Source organism: Phascolarctos cinereus, unplaced genomic scaffold, assembly GCF_003287225.1.
Source record: "Phascolarctos cinereus isolate Bilbo 61053 unplaced genomic scaffold, phaCin_HiC Scaffold_1;HRSCAF=81, whole genome shotgun sequence".
NCBI lineage: Eukaryota > Metazoa > Chordata > Mammalia > Diprotodontia > Phascolarctidae > Phascolarctos > Phascolarctos cinereus.
The window spans coordinates 4,691,002-4,708,602 of NW_027555514.1; the positions used below are offsets into that span (position 1 = coordinate 4,691,002).

The window sequence follows — 17,601 nt, forward strand, 5'->3', positions numbered from 1 at the left end:
CAAATAAAATAAGATGAATTTGAATACAAATAAACTACAAATATGAGTGAATTGTGTGTGACACAAATAGACTTGTATGCCAGGTATTTCTCCTTGCCCATGTGTTGTGAACTGTGAGTGTGAATCATCCTCACTGTCCTGGGAGTCCTGGGGAAATGGGCTGGTGTTTGTTGGAATCATCACCAGGATCTGAAGACTGGTGCAGGTTACTTTTTAACTTTTGCTTGAAAGCCACTGTTGTCTGGGGACCAAACTGGGTCACTAAGATCAGCACTGCTAGGGGGCGCCACCATGGATGGGGCACCTAGCCTGGAGTCAGGAAGACCTGAGTTTAAATCTGACCTCAGACACTTCCTAGCTGTGTGACCCTGGGCAAGTCACTTCACCCTGTTTGCCTCAGTTTCCTCATATGAGCTGGAGAAAGAAATGGCAAATCACTCCAGAATCTCTGCCAAGAAAACCCCAAATAGAGTGAAGGAGAGTCGGACAGGACCGAAATGACAGAAGGACAGCAAAAAGATTGGCACCAGGTTGGCTGCCAGACAGCTGCAGCCCTTCTGAACAGCCACCTGCTGTGTCTAGGAAGGCTCATGATTAACCACCACCACTCCCATGACAAGTTCTGAACATGGAGGTTTGTAGTAGGAAGACCTCCCATTCCTTGTTATTTTCGTTGTTGTTGAACTCTGACTGCTGCCTCTTGTCTTGGGAGAGTCTGGAGGTGGCTCTCTGCGCGGCCCTCGGAAGGGGCTGCTTCTTACTAAGTACCGGTTAGCTTTCCATAGCCACTCTTGGGAGCATCATCCCTCCTGCGGATGGTCACCAGCCCGAAAAGCAAGATGCTTTCTTTACGATGTTATGAGCACAGAGAAGCTTTTGCCTAGGGCATGACACTGCCTGCGGTCCCCAGGTACTTGAATGACGTGGAACGTTGTGCAGCAGCTGAGCATTCTATCCAGAAATGTTTTGATACACCGTCAGATCTCACCCAGGCCTGCTGTCCTTTTAGAGCTGAAGAAACTGAGTCTCAGAGAGGTTAGCAGTTTACTCCAGTTCACATCACTAGTTATCAGTAGAACCAATCATAGTAAAGTAATGAGCCTTTCTATAATTTAAAGCATTTTTCTCCCAATATGATATTCTGCATGGATATACATTTTGCCAAACTTCTTATTAATAAGAACCTCTTTTCTAATCAAATAAATATAGTTAAATGTACCATTTTAGGAAGTATTTGATAATGAAATATGCTAATGCAAAGGCAGTTACGTTTACCATAGATACTGCTAATGCTAAATGACTCTTATTACACTTGCTGTCATCAGATTAATGACTTCATTAATAGAGCTATAATACACGCTTTGAAGATTTTTTCTAATAATTCTTTTTCCTTTGCATAATAAATAGTATCATTTTATTAGTATAGGAAAGTGAACTGAGATCTTTAGGATATTTTTCATCTTCAGATGACTGTGATATCAGTGATGACTGAATTCTTGGGCCTTTTGTTCCTGAGTCTCCAAACCCACCACCACTTAGGACCATCCCTTTGAGGGAAATTGGGTTTGCTTTTTGATAACCAACCTACTCTGTGACACAACGTGTCATACGTTTTGTGGAGGAGAGTGGGACTCCCCAGTAGGGGAAGGGAAGGAACGTTTACCAAACAGATACTGTGTGTCAGGCGCCATGTTAAGTTCTTCACTAATATCTCATTTGATCTTCACAACATCATGAGCTAGGTGCTGTTTTTATCCCCATGTCCCAGGTGAGGAAACTGAGGCAAGATAGCAGTGGCCCAGGGTCACATCTACTGTACATGTAGCTGCCTCAGAGAAAGTATTGTTAGCATGTTTTATGATGATGTAGACGGTGCTTTTCAAGTTGCTAAAAGAAAATGAAGCATAGAAAGCAGCCCTATTCTTTTAAGGGAAAATCTTTTCTTGGCCTAATAATTGGGTGCATTTTAATTAGTTGGATTCATCTCTTTGCAAACTTTAATCATAACAAGAACCTGGCATTTAGTTTCCTGTAAGTTAACCAATGAATTACTCCTTTCTTGACATTCCAAATAGGTTGAAAAAGGAAGAATGGTCATTCTTCTACTTTTGCTTATGAAAATACTGTTTGCCCTCTGTTTTTATCTCTAACAAACCAATTTTGGACCATGTGGGAATTTTCTGAATAATCTCCCCCTCCAGAATCTTCTCCAGCGCTTTGTCCTGACAGAGTTCACCGTGGAGCTCATACTCTGCTGTGTCCCACCAGTCTGTGCCTTGTGTCCGAGGGCAGCAGGTTCCTGCCAGGGCTGGGTGGTGCGTCCTCAAGCAGGTAAAGAGTAGATACAGTTTCCCAGCTCTGTGGGCTCGCTCAGTCTTGAGTGAATCTTTCTCTTTTTTTCTACATTTTTAAATCCATCTGCTCTGCAGCCGTGTGAACTCTGGGTGTTCCATGTCAATGGAAAGGAACCCTCACGTAGAAGGTGCAAAATGCCATGTTGTCCCAGAGCCCACAGGAGCCGTTGTCAAATGCATCTTCTTTTTGTGGCATCGCTGGTCAAGAATTTCAGTGTCAGTGGATTTGTTTGCTCAGCCAACCCTTGATCACTGTCCATTGCCTCGATGGTGAGACAGAGTAGTGTGCCGGGCAACGAGGAGGCTGGTCCAGGATTTTTGACTTGTCACACATGCTCTGTTGATAATTGAGGTTTGCTCACAAGGGAATGTCCTTTTTTCAAACTTGGTGACTTTGGTTTTTTTCAGTATGATTCATAGTGAAAAGAAATATTCCTCTTGCATCACTTCTAATTCAGTTCCTTAAAAATTAAACCAAACGGCAGAGTCTGTTTTCATGCGGATGATCATATATCAAAGGAAATCTGGCTTTCAAGCCAGCTCTAAAATCAATGCTGATTTCAAATTGAGTCGAGCCAGGCTCCATCAGAGTCGGCTCTTCTGCAGTGTCCTCTGTCCCAGCCCCAGGAGTGGCCCACTGCTCCTGGTGAGATGTCCGTTGTGAGTAGCTTCTGTGGATGCTTGGTAGACTTGGCTACAGTCTGGAGGCTCTGGAGTCTTTCAGCTTGTGACTGGCCCGCGGCTCTGGTGGGCACAGAAAACCTTGGGTGTGTCTGGGAAGACCTAAGCATGCCACGGGAGAGGAGCCTTCCAAGTCGGCATGAGCTCTCTGTTCCACCTTAGGTTTGGGGCAAGGATTTAAAATGATCCTTATCATGTGAGAAACATTGAGATTGAGGTCTGAGAGAAACCCCAGCGTTTACCTTGTCTGACCCCCTTATCGACAGACGAGGAAGCTGCAACCAGATTAGGGGCAGTGATTTCCCCTCCTTCCTGCCAGAGCCACCTTAAAGAGAAACATTCTGTAAGATTTCGGAAATGAAACTGTTCTGTTTTTGGAAGTAACTGATAGGTTACAAAATAATTACGTGACATGCAGCCAATATCCTGAATGTCACAAGTCTTCTAATTGGTCACATGGTGGTTTCAGCTTTCAAACTGCATTAGCATATTAGTGATGATAAGAATGCCATGAATGCGATAGAAGAAATTAATTACTCTGCGATAAGGCAGTGAAACTTATTTAATAAAGCACGTTAGTTACTTCACACTGAATTCACAACTTAGCATACAGTTAAAACTCATGATGTTAAAGGACTTGGCTTTGTTTTGAGTCCTAGATTTAGGAAGAGGGAGGGTCCAACTGGCTCCTTTTCCTGCGGGGAGCTTCCTCCTAAACAGATCTGGGCACTTTGGGGGTTCTAGAGGACAGGAGCAGTGTGGTCTTGTGACACAGAGCTGGTCTCAGTCAAGGTGATCTGGCTTCAGTGCCAGGCTCTCCCTGCTCTGCGTGTGCCACCCTGGACGTGCCAGCTAGACCCGCCTTGCCTTGGGCAGTTCCCTGACATGTTGATGGCAGAGCAGGTTCTAGTCGCAGTGGTCAAGGGGGTGTCCTCACCGGGACCTTGCTGTACAAGAGGAGTAATGGGACTATCACCAAACATGATGGGATATTATTTCTCTGCTTGCAGGCCCATTGTACCAGTTCTGAAATTCAGTAGCCTGGTGGGCTGGGTTCTAAAAGCCAGTATTCTTTAAAAAGTAGACTTTCATTGATTACTTTCTGCTTTTACATCATCTGCATTTCTCCTTTTATCCACCTCCCAGAGAGCCATGCCTAATGAAAAAAAAATGTGAAAGGAAAAAGAGTGTTCATTACAGTCAGGCACACAGGGCTTCCCTCTCAAGGGAGGAATTCCTTCTCAGAGAAGTTAAGATCCTTCTCATCTTGCCAAGCCATGCTCTCCAGAGCAGTCATTGGCCTTGGCCAGTGGATTCCAAACTCTGACCTGGTACCCTGGTACTCCCAATATGAGTATATATGAGTTAGGCTAAGATCAACATATATTATGAAACCTACCCCAAAAAGAAATCAAGATAGGGTGTGAGAGGTGATTCTGGAGTCTGGGGGGTGGGTAGGAGGGTGTTGTCAGACCCGTATTCAGTGGAAATGGGATTGGATTGAGGGGGTGGGGGTGGGAAACTGGAGGCAGGCAGATCAAATAGGAAATCATTGCCAGAGTTTGGGCAAGAGAAGGTGAGGGGGGCCGGAGTTCAGATGGTGGTCGGTGAATGGAGAATAGGGGAGGCATCAGAGGGAGGCTGGGAAGGCTGTGCACTCATTGGACCTACTGCGTGTCGCCTTCCACCCCCCACCCCCCTGGGCTGCTTTCAGAGATTTCTCAAAATTCTAGGCTTGTCTTAGACATCTTTCTGCAAGATGTGGAGACTGGCGTGTACTCTGACACATACTAACTATGGGATCCTCAAGTATGTGTTGTCCTAAATGACAGGATTGATTTTTTTTTTTTTTTGCTAGGCAACAGGGTTAAGTGACTTGCCCAGGGTCACACAGCCAGATTCGACCTCAGGTCCTCCTGACTCCAGGGCTGGTGCTGTATCCACTGTGCCACCTAGTTGCCCCAGGATTGATTTCTTTGACCCCAGATGGAGTCTACCTGGTGTGGAGCAGACTGGGGAGACCTGAGCTCATATCTCAACTCTGACCCTTACTTTCTGTGGGGCCATCACCAGCACGCCGTTGGTAAAATGGGCTTGTTGCCAGGTTCCATTGAGATGGTGTGTCTAAAGTGGTTGGCCATTCGGCCTCATTGACTAGCTTTGTTCTATCCCTCTTAGGCAGAGGCTGGCATGGCGCCATCTTGTGTCCATCAGGCTGCTTGTTCACAAGGGTTAGGACATGGGGATAAGGCTGCGGTTGCCATGTTTATGGTGTTTTGTTGACATTGCAGGTTCAGTACTCCTATTTGTCTTACGAAATTCCCTAAAATTTTAATGGCTTAAATTTTCTCAAAGCAGGATGAACTTTCCTTGGTTCTAACTGTGAAGAAGTAATGTGCTGTAGGAGCTGCATCACAGGAGTGTCTAATGAGCTGTTAATTTCCAGAGGAAGTGTGATGATTGGTGAGTCACTCTAGGGAAAAGAGCGTCGAATTCGGAATGGAGACGTGTGTGGATTCTCCCTCTCCAAGGATTACAGTGTTTAGATTGGCTTTTAAAACTTTTAGCCCTTTAAAGCATGCTTCTTATTGCTAAGTCCAAAGGATTATGAAGCATGTTTTGGTGCAACGTCTTCACCATTGAAAGCTTTCTCTTCCTTCAAGGTCAGGTCAGGTGCTACGTGTTCCCTGAAGCCTTCTGTCATCTTCCCAGATGAGAGTGTGGGCAGATCACCACCCAGCCTGTGCAAGCCTTGTCCTCTCATAGATTCTCCACAAGGGGTCCATCCAAAATGCTGGAGGCCTTTCCCAATCCATGTTCTACTGGCTTTGCCTGAGGCCTTCATGCTAGTGAGCCAGAATGCTCCCACACCAGCAGTGGGTTCACAGTGAGCCAGCACTTCTGCTGGTCCATAGGTAGCCCTTTCTCCCAGGTACAGGACAGCAGCACGGACAACCGAAGGGCATAGACTGAGCCCCCAGACACCCTCATTGGCCATGTGGATATCTTGGTGAGAGTGGAAGTGGTGCTCACTCCATGGCCCTCCTAATGATATGTCCCAGTGCAGGGACATAGCTTTTAGAACCCAGCCTCAGGGCATGTTGCTTCACTGTCTGGGGGGACATGCCTGGGTCCCTCAGGCTTCTGGCACCGTTTTTGTGTGCCCTCGGTGGATTGTTGTGGTCACGTTTTGCTTTAGAACCTTAGATCATCGGACACTTTGAATCTAATGATATTGGGAAATTGAATCAAGATCGAAGACATTCAATTTAGCTTTTCTGAGAAACAAGTTGACGTCTCCTGATGGACTAGGATAAGATGCCCAAACGATCTGGAAAAATAGCCACTTGTTACAAATGAACAAGATCGAATTGGGAAATCGAGTCATGATTGTCCATCTGAAAATTATTGGTCTGTTTTTATATTAAACATTGCTATTAGACATATAGCAATCATGTTTTTGCTGTTTGGAAGGAATCTTAGATGCTGTTTGATCCAGCCAGTGCTGAACAAATGTAATAGGTCAGATTTAAATGTGATTTACACCTGAATTCAAAAAATCAGCTTCACAAGTAACGATGGAGGTGTTGTGGTGAGCACTTAGTTTTTATAAAGACCTGGGAGAATCAAATATCATTTCGTTATAATGACCAAACTCAACCCCAGCAAAAGATGAAGAAAAGTACCTTCCGTCTTTTGCTGGAAAAATGGGGACCTCTGAGTGTGGAATATTGCATACACTGCTAAAGGGGGCAGGTGGGTCACTTGGCTTTACTTAAGGGGGTTTTTTCTTTCTTTGTTCCAAAGAAGGACTCGCTGGGGTTGGAATTGGAGAAAGGGCTAAGTTCAGAAGTGAATGATGTTAAAAGAGAATCCATAAAATTTTAAATTATTTTTAAAAATAATTTTTAAAAGATTTTAGTTGTTGTAAATTTCAAGCTCAGTACGTTAACTGTGAAATAGGGCAGCGAGAAAGAGCAGTGTCCTCTTGGGCAGCATGATGTGGGGCATGGCATCCAGCAGGACGGCCATGATAGCTTCCCTGTGGCCCACCTTGGTCGGCTGGCACCTGGGGTCTGGTGCTCACTCCTGTGCACCTCATCTTCAGAAGGACACTCGTGAGCTCAGGATCCCAGGGGTGTCTGTACCACTCGAGGACTCTTTGGAGGACAATGACTCTCTTCAGCCAGGAGAGAGGAAGACTTGGGCTAGAGTGTCCCAGTTGCCATCAGGGGTCGAGAAATCGGATCTGCTTTGTTTGGCCCCAGAGGGGACGCTGCCTGAGAAGGCTCCTTCTCCCTCATGTGTTCCGTGAGAGGCTAGATGACCACTCACTGGGGGTGCTGATATGGGGATCCTGGCTCCTGAGGCGGGACTGAGTGGCCCCTTCCATCTGTGAAGTCCGGTGAGCCTTGTTGTCACTGATAATAAGAAAGATATTAGCTAGCATGTGTGTAGTGCTTAAAAGTTTGCAAAGCACTTCACAAATATCCCATTGGATCCTCACAACAGCTCTGGGAGGGAGATCCTGTTAGTACCCCCATATTACAGTTGAAGAGACTGAGGCAGGCAGCGGGTAAGTGACCGAGCCCAGGTTACAGAGCTAGTGTGTGTCCAAGGCTAGATTGGAACTCGGGTCTTGCTGGCTCCAGGCCCAGCGCTCTGTGCCCTCTGGTGCCCCCAGAGGCATAGAGCAGCTTCTGACACTCTCCGCTGCCGGGCCAAGTGCTGAACATAGCCCTCTAGCCACGTTCTGACCACAGCAGGCTAGCCAGGTATGTGGCGGCCCTTGGACCTCATCAGTTTGGGTGTTGCCTCTTGTTGGGCGGTCTCCAGCCCGTCTCTGCATCTCTTGTCTGTCCCTCCTGTAATTTCAGTCATGGCCTCCACCCAGCGTGCCAGAGGCATCCCGGAGAAGCCAGTGGAACCCTCAGCAGCCCCCGTTACCTCTCCCTTTGCTTGCTGTGAGGTCAGCCCTTGCCTACATTTCTTGGGTGATGTCCTGCAGAGGCCTTCCTGAAGTGCACCTTGTCACTGTCCTGTGCTCCCTGGTGCCATTTTTAATTGGTCAGAAACAGCTCTCTTCCTGTCTTGGCATACAGTGACATCAATGACACATTGGCCTTAAAAAGGCAGGCCCTTGTTTCCAGGGAAGGCTTGAGGTCATTAAAGCACCCCTGCAGTTTCCCCAAAGCAAGCCAGCCCAGTTTCCTGTTCATGGTCCATATGACCTGTTCCAGAAGTATGTACCAGTGGTCACGTCCTGGAGGTGGTCCACCCAAGGACACATCGTCATCGATATACTGGACTCCTTGGAGTGGTCACAGATCCCAGATGGGATCTCCTAGGCCTGCCTTATTTCAGCAAGCACAGTGTCCTCTGGGAACAGGAGCGTCTTGAAGGCCTCCTTTTCCACCTGGGCTTCTGGCTGGATCTTCTGCCCACTGGTCAGCAGTGTGGTTAGCGGATGTGTGGCTTTCCCGGTGTTGATGATCAGAGGGTCATTTCTAGATTTTGTCTTTTGAGGAATCTGGAATGATTTCTGCTGCATGGACGGGGGCACTGTGGTGAGAAAGAGCCCATGAGGCAGCAGTTTGCTCTATCAAATGTTCTTTTTAAAGTAAAAGAAAAATTAGCCACCGTGGTGTCCTGTCTTCCCTGTGTCTGGCAGTTAGTTGCAGAATGATGAAGGCACGGCCCATGGTTCCACAGCCCTTGCAGGAGCTGCTTGCTCACTGACGGCCTCCTCGAGGGTCCCATGATGTGGAAATCGATGATTGCGCGTATGTGGGAAACGTACCTTTTAGGTTGGTGGTTGTCACTCTGGTCACAGTGGCCTTGTTTAGAGAGTGATGTGGTCTGAGGTCCTTTTCCATGCCCTCTGTACATCTTCAGGTGCCTTGTCAATTCATCCATCAGTCTCCTCACACCTGTGTCTCCTCCAGCATGTGTCCCCTTTATATACATGTCCGCTCTGGCTGCTTTTTCAGTCTTTATACTGTTTAGTGCCATTTCTTTTTACGGGGAGGGGGTGGATAGGTGAAATGTGAATTTTATTTTTATTTTCAGTTTCAAATTCTCTCCCTCCCCCCGCTATTGAGATGGTGAGAAATATGATGCCCATCATATGTAAAGTCACGCAAAACATTTCTGCATTAGGTATGTACCCTACCCTCCACCAAAAAAAAAAAGGCAAGAAAAATAAAGGAAAAAAATATGCTTCAGCTTACATTCTGAGTCCATAGTTTTCTAGCTGGAGGTAGAGAGCATTTTTTATCATAACTCCTTTGGAATTCTGGTGGCTCATTGTGTTGAACAGTTACTAAATCATTCACAGTTGATCATTGTGCCATGTTGCTGTTACTGTGTACAGTGTTCTGATTCTGCTCATTTCACTCTGCATCAATTCATGGAAGTCTTCCCAGGTTTTTCTGAAGTCTGCCTGCTCATCATTTCTTATAGCACAACAATATTACAATCATATCCCACAACTTGCTCAGCCATTCCCCAATGGATGGGCATCCTCCCCAATTTCCAATTCTTTGTCACCACAAAAAGAGCTAATATAAATATTTTTGCATATATGGGTTCTTTTCCCTTTTCTTTGATCTCTTTGGGTACAGATCTAGTAGCTGTATTTCTGGGTCAAAGAGTGTGCTCAGTTTTGTAGCTCTTTGGGTGTAGTTCCAAACTGTTCTCCGGAATGGTTGGGCCAATTCACAGCTTCACCATCAATGTAATAACCATTTCTGTGTATGTGTAAGTACATATGGTGATGGGAGATAGATAGTGTTTAGCACACAGCTACAGAAGTGCTGCTGTCCTCATTGGTGAATGTGGTTTATGAAAACCATCCGCAGGGCTTTGCCATTTTTCTTCGTGTCTCCCATTTTCATCCACAAATGAAATGTCCCTGAGATGACTTTGGATCTCTTGCCAAACTTTCTTTAAACAACTTTTCCCTCCATTGCTTATTTCCCTTTTATGGCATGATACTGTTCACAATTGTCCATCCTTCTTCATAAGATTTTACAAACTAGTTTATGTTCTAACCTGCTGTATGTAGTGTGTGGCTGCTGTCTTTCTGCATCAAATGTTGGCCAGCTTGGGTATTTTCTGGACTTGATCTTGTTGTTGTGGCCGTTGGTTTGCACCCTCAGATTCTGTGTAGTGAGTTGATAATCAGCGGCAAGGTCATTGCCATGGCTGGAGAGTCACACCTCAGTGATGAGTGAATCAATGGCCTGTGTGGATTTCTTGTGGATGGGGCTGTGGCAGCCTTGTTGCTAAGCTGAATATTCAAGGGCTCTCCCAGTTGGTGTGTCGGATGATGGGTGCTCGGGGGCCTGTGGTTGAAAATGCTGCTCAAGAGATCTATTGGCAGATGAGCGGCAAAGTGTCTACCTATAGCTGTACTAAATTGTTTCTTGGTCATGGAATTATGGATTCGGTTGTCAGGGACCTCAGAGTGGTCATTAGTCCAATCATACCTCAGGCATAAGTCTCATCTGTGGCACCCCCAGCAGGGACTGAGAACTAACTACCCCTTAGGTGTGATCCATGACATTTCCAGGCAGTTTCTGGGTGACCAAGACTAAGGGTGGATTGTACTCACCAAGGATCTCAGAAATCGACCTGGAATTGGAGTCCAGCCTCAAACACGAATCCTTTCTCATCCGGTGTCCTCATTTGTAAAGTTTTAAAGTGTTAGATGATGATGGTGATGATGATGATGCTGGTGATGATGATGAAGATGGTGATGATGGTGATGGGATAAGGATGAGGATGAGGAGGATGATGATGATGGTGATGATGATTAAGATGGTGATGATGGTGATGGTGATGAGGATGATGACAATGATGGTGATGATGATGGTGATGATGAAGATGGTGATGATGGTGATGATGATGGTAATGACGATGATGGTGATGATGAGGATGATGACAGTGATGGTGAGGAGATAGTGATGATGAAGATGATGGTGATGAGGAGGAGGATGACAATGATGGTGATGATGATGAAGATGATGACAATGATGGTGATGGTGATGATGAAGATGATGGTGGTGATGATGATAATGGTGATGATGATGATGGGAGTTGGGTATGGCTAGTCACCTGCGATGGCTCAGACTATGATCACACTGCAATAAACAGCTTTTTAATTTTTCCTTATAACTTCCCATTGCCCCTGAAGGTGTGCTGAGTCCCACAAGGGGCCAGTTTAATCAGGCTCAAGGAAGCCCCATCCTTCTCTCTTCCCTGCTCCCCAAGAATAGACATAGAGCTGTCTCCTGAGCACATGGACTAGAAAGTACCAGTACCACTGAGGGCCAAAGAGAGGAAGGAAAGGGAGAGGGGAAAATGGAGAATGTGGACTTGTCTAGTGTGTAAATGCCCAGTAAAACACAAAAGACATCCATAAAACTGACTTTCAAAACTGGAATTGTCAACCCCCAAATGAGCATTGGAAGTTGATAACATCTGTGAATAAAATGCTAATTTCCTTGTTGTCTTCCCACCTGTTATGTTTGTGGCCTGCCCAAGGGATCTGGCAATTAACACCAGCACTAAATAAAAACTAGCCATTTTAATGAACTCTTTTGTTTTAAGTCACCAGGAGGAGAAAAAGTAAGTTTGAAAATTATTTCAAATGGTCATTATATTTAATGCCACACATATTTTAGCTGAGGTTAAGAATTTCCAAGTCTGATTTCATATTGTAGCTTTATATTTTCTAGTTAAATATGCAACTTCTTCTGTCATAAGAAGACTTCACTGGAGCTTTTGACGGTAAATTTCATTAAGCGTTTCCTTTAAGTTCATTTCAGTATTTCTCATGGCCCACTAGAGTTGGAATCCAGTTATAAAATAGTAGATTAATTGCTCTTTGTATTAAATGAAATAAGAATGCTAAATCTGTGAACTCAGCAAATTTAACTGTGGTCTTCTGTTGCTTATTCAGGGCTTTGGAAAACTGTGTCCCAGAGTACAGAACAGCGGCTGGCAGACTCTGCATAGCACGTCACACATGTGCGCTTAACTTAATGAACCAAATATTTATTACTATGAAATAAATGCTCCATTTAAAGAATTATGGTGAACTTGTAGAACATTACAAACTCTAATTAATTTTGGTCACAAGCGTGCAGTGGGCTTATTTGGCCTAAAACGTGTTCATTAGGGTCAATATTTTTTTCATTTATTGAGATAAATTTCCTCCCATTGGGCAGTGCCAGCAGATCCTCGAGGCACTGGAAGGGAGGGAGGGAGGCTTTCTCCCCCTCGGTCTTAGGGAGGGAGGGAGGCTTTCTCCCCCTGGCTCTCATCTCTGTGGAGTGGCTGAGGGTTCCACAGCCTGGAGAGTTCTTTTTGTTGCTTTTCCACGTGTGCCTTTGGGTTAAGAGATATAAACACCCAAGCTGTACAGCATTAACACGACCTCATGCATCTCGCTGAAATGCCTTACGTCTGCCGGCTTTGGTGATGGAGGCTGGTGGCTTATTTTGTGTTTTGTTTTTAACACCCAGCTTTGGCTGTCCATCTGGACTGTGTTACAGTGGCTTGTCTGTCTTTGGCTACTCAGAGGAGACTTTAAAGCAAAAGGCTGATCCTAAAACAGTATTAACACTTTAAGATTGAGCTTCCCAGGGTCTCCGCAGCCTTTGACCACCAGGCATTTGTGCTGGGGGTGTCGGGGGATAGACTGACTATCTGGCAGGTGCTATTCTGACTTCCTTCTGAGGTAGGATAGCATAAACAAACAGGAAGAGTGTTTTAATTTCACAGTAGACGAAAATCAGCCAGCTTGCATGAAAGATGTATGGGAAGGAGTAGAAGCCTCACCTACAGGGCTTTCCTGGGTCCACTACTTGCATTGTTTGTAAATAGGAAGCTGCCCCTTGAGCTTTTCCTTGTGTTGATAAATGGAAACACTAGAAAAGGTTTCACTGAACATTCATCGTATACTTGGTTCATAAGGAAATGAGGCATCTGGCTCCCAGCTGCCTCTGCCAGAGTGTGGACCCCCCTGGGCAGGAGCGTCCAGGTGAAGGGAATTGTCATCTCCTAAGAGAAAGAAGAAGCTGACTGGCTGAGCATGTCCTGGTGGAGCATCGGCTTCACCTCCAGGAGCCCTGGTGGAATTTTTACAATTTGGAAGCAGCCACTGTCTCCAGCAGCCCGCTGAGATGAGAGGGACAAAGCCAAACAAGGCTGAAAAATGATCCTCTGAGCTCTGATCCCCAGCTGAAAGCAGTTCTGAGTAGTTAATACCCTCTCTGTTGGAAGTGCTATTTTTCCTGGCTGCCACATAGAGTAGGACCCTGTGACTGGGCTTCTCAGGGTCCTCCTTCAGAGGATCTGTGTCTCAGACATGGGAGAGGTGCAGAAACCACTGGACTAATCAGGCATGTGCTACTGTGAGCATGTTCAGCCTCTGTGGACCACAAAAGGGAGCTGTGAGGAGGGAAAATATTTCCATGGCAAAAATTAATGAGGGCTGCCATTCGTAGGGGAGACTCGGCCTGGTGGTCCCTGTGGGTTCATGCTTTGGGTGCTGCTTGGAGCATCCATGAAGCCAATGTCCAACTGTCAGGGCAGTCACTGAGAAGATGATTTGTGGAGCTGGGCTCCGCCCTCTGAGGAAGGGTTACCCCAGCACTTCCTGGTCAGAGCAATGCCAGGCAGAACATTTGTGTCTGTCTCAAATGCCCAGCAGTTGGTAGCAGCTGGGGTCCTTGGATTACTGGCCATTCATTTCCAGGGCTCTTATTTCGTGGGATCCCAGGTTCAGAGCTAGGAGCCCCCAAGTGATCTAGGCTACCCTCCTTTGTACACATGGGGAGGAAAGGTAAAGTCACTGCTCAGAATCCCAGAAGGTTGGAGCCATAGAGCCATGCTGTGTCTGGAAAAGATGTGGTGGCTGAGGGTGCCACGAGGTCTGGCATAGATGGCGTCGCTATGTCACCTTGTGTTGTGACCCTCCTGATGCTACCTTCAGCCTGTCTGCTTGCATCCCCCCCCCCCCACCCCGGCCTCACATAGCTGACTGTATGTTCTTATCTGGGGCTGTGCCCATCACCCCAGTAGCCAGAAAACTCCATGAGGGCAGACGCCATGCTTTATCTGAACATCGAATTTTCCCCAGCACAGTACTCTGCTCAAAGCAGCTGTTTAAAATAGAAGGTCATTGACTCTAATTGCTGAAACCAGATGTGTTTGCACATCTGTTGAAACAGTGGAGGGAGCTGTGGACCAGGAGTCAGGAACACCACTGGGCAGCCGATGTGACCTCATGCTGCCTCAGTTCCTCATCTGAAGATGGGAGTAATAGCAGCACCTTCTTCCTAGCTGGGTGGGGCAGTAGGTAAGGCTCCAGGCCTGGAGTCACAGCCCCCTAGCTGTGTGACCCTGGGCAAGTCACTTAACCTCTCCTGGCCTCGGTAATAAAAGTACCCATGTCCCGGAGTCATTGTGAGGATCAAATGAAGTAATATTTGTAAACCACACTGAGAACCTTCAAATGCTAAATCAATGCTAGCTGGTATTCGTATTAAGCAAAATGACATAATAAACTTGAAGGTACTTCATGATAATTGTCATTGTTATTCATTGTTAATGGTGAAGAAAAGTCCTTTTTGTGGGGTTCTCTTACAGTTTCTGTGGGTGCCTGGCCATAGGCACAGAAATGCTTTTGTACCGATGCCCTGGCACTGCAGCCATGGTGGGCCCCATCACACGCCAGACTCACTCCCTCTTCCTCATGGCACTGGAGAAAACTGCCAGGGGCCAGTCAACCCCAACAATCTCAGGTTATCCAGCTGGCAGGAAGCGCTAGGATAGATGCTGCTCTTTGACCAGAACCTTTGGGAAGCCCTGGGGGCTTTAGGGGCATCCCCCAGAAGGCCTGGCCCCTCCACGCAGCATCCCAATGGCATGGTATTGGTTAGGGTTGAAGTTAGCCTTCCCCATAACGCTTTTCACTTAAGCACCATGTTAGAACCGTCTGCCTGGCCACTGACAGCCCCCTTGGAATGTGGCCTCTGTGAGAGTTGGGCCTGTCTGCCTGTTCCGTGTCAGCAGTGCTGTGCATGAAATAAAGGCTTTGTTCATTTGGTGCCTAGAAGAGATCCCTCTGAAGCTCCTGGAGGCACCCAGACAGGCCTCGTTGTAAAAGCATCTGCTCCGCCAACATGGTCCTGTGGCTTTGGCCCCGTGCATGTCACTGTAGTGAGGTGAGCAGACACCCAAAGAGGACGGGATACGAGGCCTTGAGTTGTTCCAAGTTGCTGGAGAATAGGGGAGGCGGTGATACAATTACCCCAATAGCTGTCGTCACCCTTATGAAGATGACATGTAAAAATAACCCAAGAAGAGGGGGAGCGCCTGGTGTGGGGGGCAGCATGAAGTCTGGCAGCGGGGCAAAGAGGCGAGAGTTTGGTAGAATGGTGTGTCTGGAGATGATGAAGTCCAGGAAAACATCTGGGTAGGGAAGGATGAGGAGAATCCCCAGCATTCTCTCCTTATGTGGAGCAGGCTCAGGGAAGGGCTCCCAGATGTCCCCCCCACCGCCAGCCAGAGGGACTGTGACACCTGGGCTGCGGACGTGCTTGAAGCAGGCACCCTCATGCTGGCCTCTGGCTTCCCTGCTGTGTTTGTGAAGGTCTGATTATAGCACTGGGGCTGAGGAAGGACAGAGGTCTCCAAGGAACTTGGTAGTCGACGTGGGTACCTTGGTTTACTTCAGAGTAAGACATTTTAATCTTCAGCTCTTATCTGGAAAGCAGAAGGGCTGTGAAGCCTGGATTGCTGTCTACTGAGGGACTGATGAAAGACCCCGTAGACTGAGGTGGGCGATGCGCTACCCGCAGAAATGCATGTGTGGCCTCTCATAATTTATTTTCTGGAGGTCACCGTTCCATTTTGGGCACAGGATGCTTAGCCATCCCTAGGGAAACGGGTGCTATGATCTCACTCCTTTCCTCCAAGAGAGGGAGGGAGGGAGCCCACTGTGAATTATGCTCCCTCCTCTTGGAGCTGAAGGTGTAGAAGATTGTAAACCCACGTCTGCCTGACATGCTCATGTTTCCTATTTTAGACCTGACTGATCTTCAGATAACAGATGGTGGTACAAGTAATTGGGAAATGGGCAGGCCTGTCAAGAAGATATGGTAGATGGAACCAGACGGCGATGCCGCAGCACATAAAGTGTCTCTGAAGTTAGATTTATTATCTTTCATCAAACAGCAAAGTAAAAGTGTCTGCTTTCAAAAAGAGAGTAAGAACGCTTTTCACTGCCACATCTTTTCAGAAGTCCTCTTAAGGACAGTGATGAAATATGTTCATTTTGAAAGCAGAACATGGTCAAAGAGTAGTATAAAAATAACACCCACCAAAAAGCTGGGAAGACCATCCAATTTCACCCGCCAGGTTTTCGGAGTTCCTTGGGAGTGAGTAAGTGGGTGTCAGAGCAGCTGCGTTCCCAGTGAGAGTGAAGGATTTCTCCTATTCTGAGCAGAATTGTTATGCTCTTGCTAAAATGTTCACCTTTACAGATAGCCATTTAATTTTTTCTTAATTCCATTCCACAGGAGGATGAGAATGAAGCGGAAAGAAAAGAGGCCCCCCAGGATCTTAGCCTAGAGCACAAACCCTCCAAGAAGTAGCGGCCGCCTGTGCGGCTGGAGCGCTAGCCGTGTGTGTCGTAGCGAGTAGTCCTTGGTGTACAATTTTCAGAGCACTCAATAAAGCTGCTGAGAAGGGCTCTCGTGCTGTGTCTGGATGTCTTTCCGTGATTCTTGCAGGCGTTTCATCTTTTTGTGGTCACATTTCTACTACAGAGTTGGCCATTCCCCACTTTTCTGGCATTTTCATCATAATCCAAAGAGCTAGTTGTCCCGTGGCACTGAGAAGCCCCCAGTTAAGGTGTCATTCTGAGGCCAGAGGCCTCCGGCGCCCTGGGCCTCCCCTCATGTTCCTTCTTGCCAGGCTCGGATCTTGTCTTCCTGGCGGGATCCCCAAGGGCTCTGGGAGGGAGCAGACTGCTCTCAAAATGGACTCTGAACGCTGATGTCACAGCCTCCAGGTGGACTGACCCTCTTACCCTGATGGGGCACAGCTCCAGGGTCGCAGCAGCAGCACCCAGGGAAGGCATCTTGTCCCGCTTCCCCCAGGCGATAGGAGCTGCCCCTGGACAGATTCAGCCCCCCACCCCTTCTGGTGCCCACCTTGAGAAATATGGCATCAACCGACATTCAGGAGGTGTTTGTGCCCGTAATTCCCATGAGTTACACATTCAGGTATTGTCTCCACCTTCCCCATTGAGACCCACAGGAGGCATGTGACTCCCCTGAGGTTACACACATCTACAGCTGTCCTTGACCTTCCCTCGCCCAGATGTCTGCAAACACTGGGACCATCAGGAGAGGAAACCATCTACCTATTAGCACAGTGACTTCGTGGATGGCTTGGCCTGATGGGTCCAAGGTCCATTTCCCAAGACAGAATAATGGTAGGGTTGGCCCAAAGAACTCACAAGGGGCAGTCTCTTCCTTTTGAGAGCCTG

General features: G+C 47.0%; 1 protein-coding gene across 2 annotated transcripts in view; it reads left to right on the plus strand.

Annotated features, from left to right (window-relative positions):
• Positions 1-16,800, plus strand: part of PHF14 (PHD finger protein 14) — a 174,904-nt gene extending 158,104 nt beyond the window's left edge. For both annotated transcript variants that reach the window (XM_021000090.2, XM_021000091.2), the window contains one exon: positions 16,628-16,800. In XM_021000090.2, the coding sequence (XP_020855749.1) occupies positions 16,628-16,702 (75 nt within the window). In that variant the 3' untranslated portion in view covers positions 16,703-16,800. The remainder of the gene's footprint in view (positions 1-16,627) is intronic.
• The last annotated feature ends 801 nt before the right edge of the window (positions 16,801-17,601 follow it).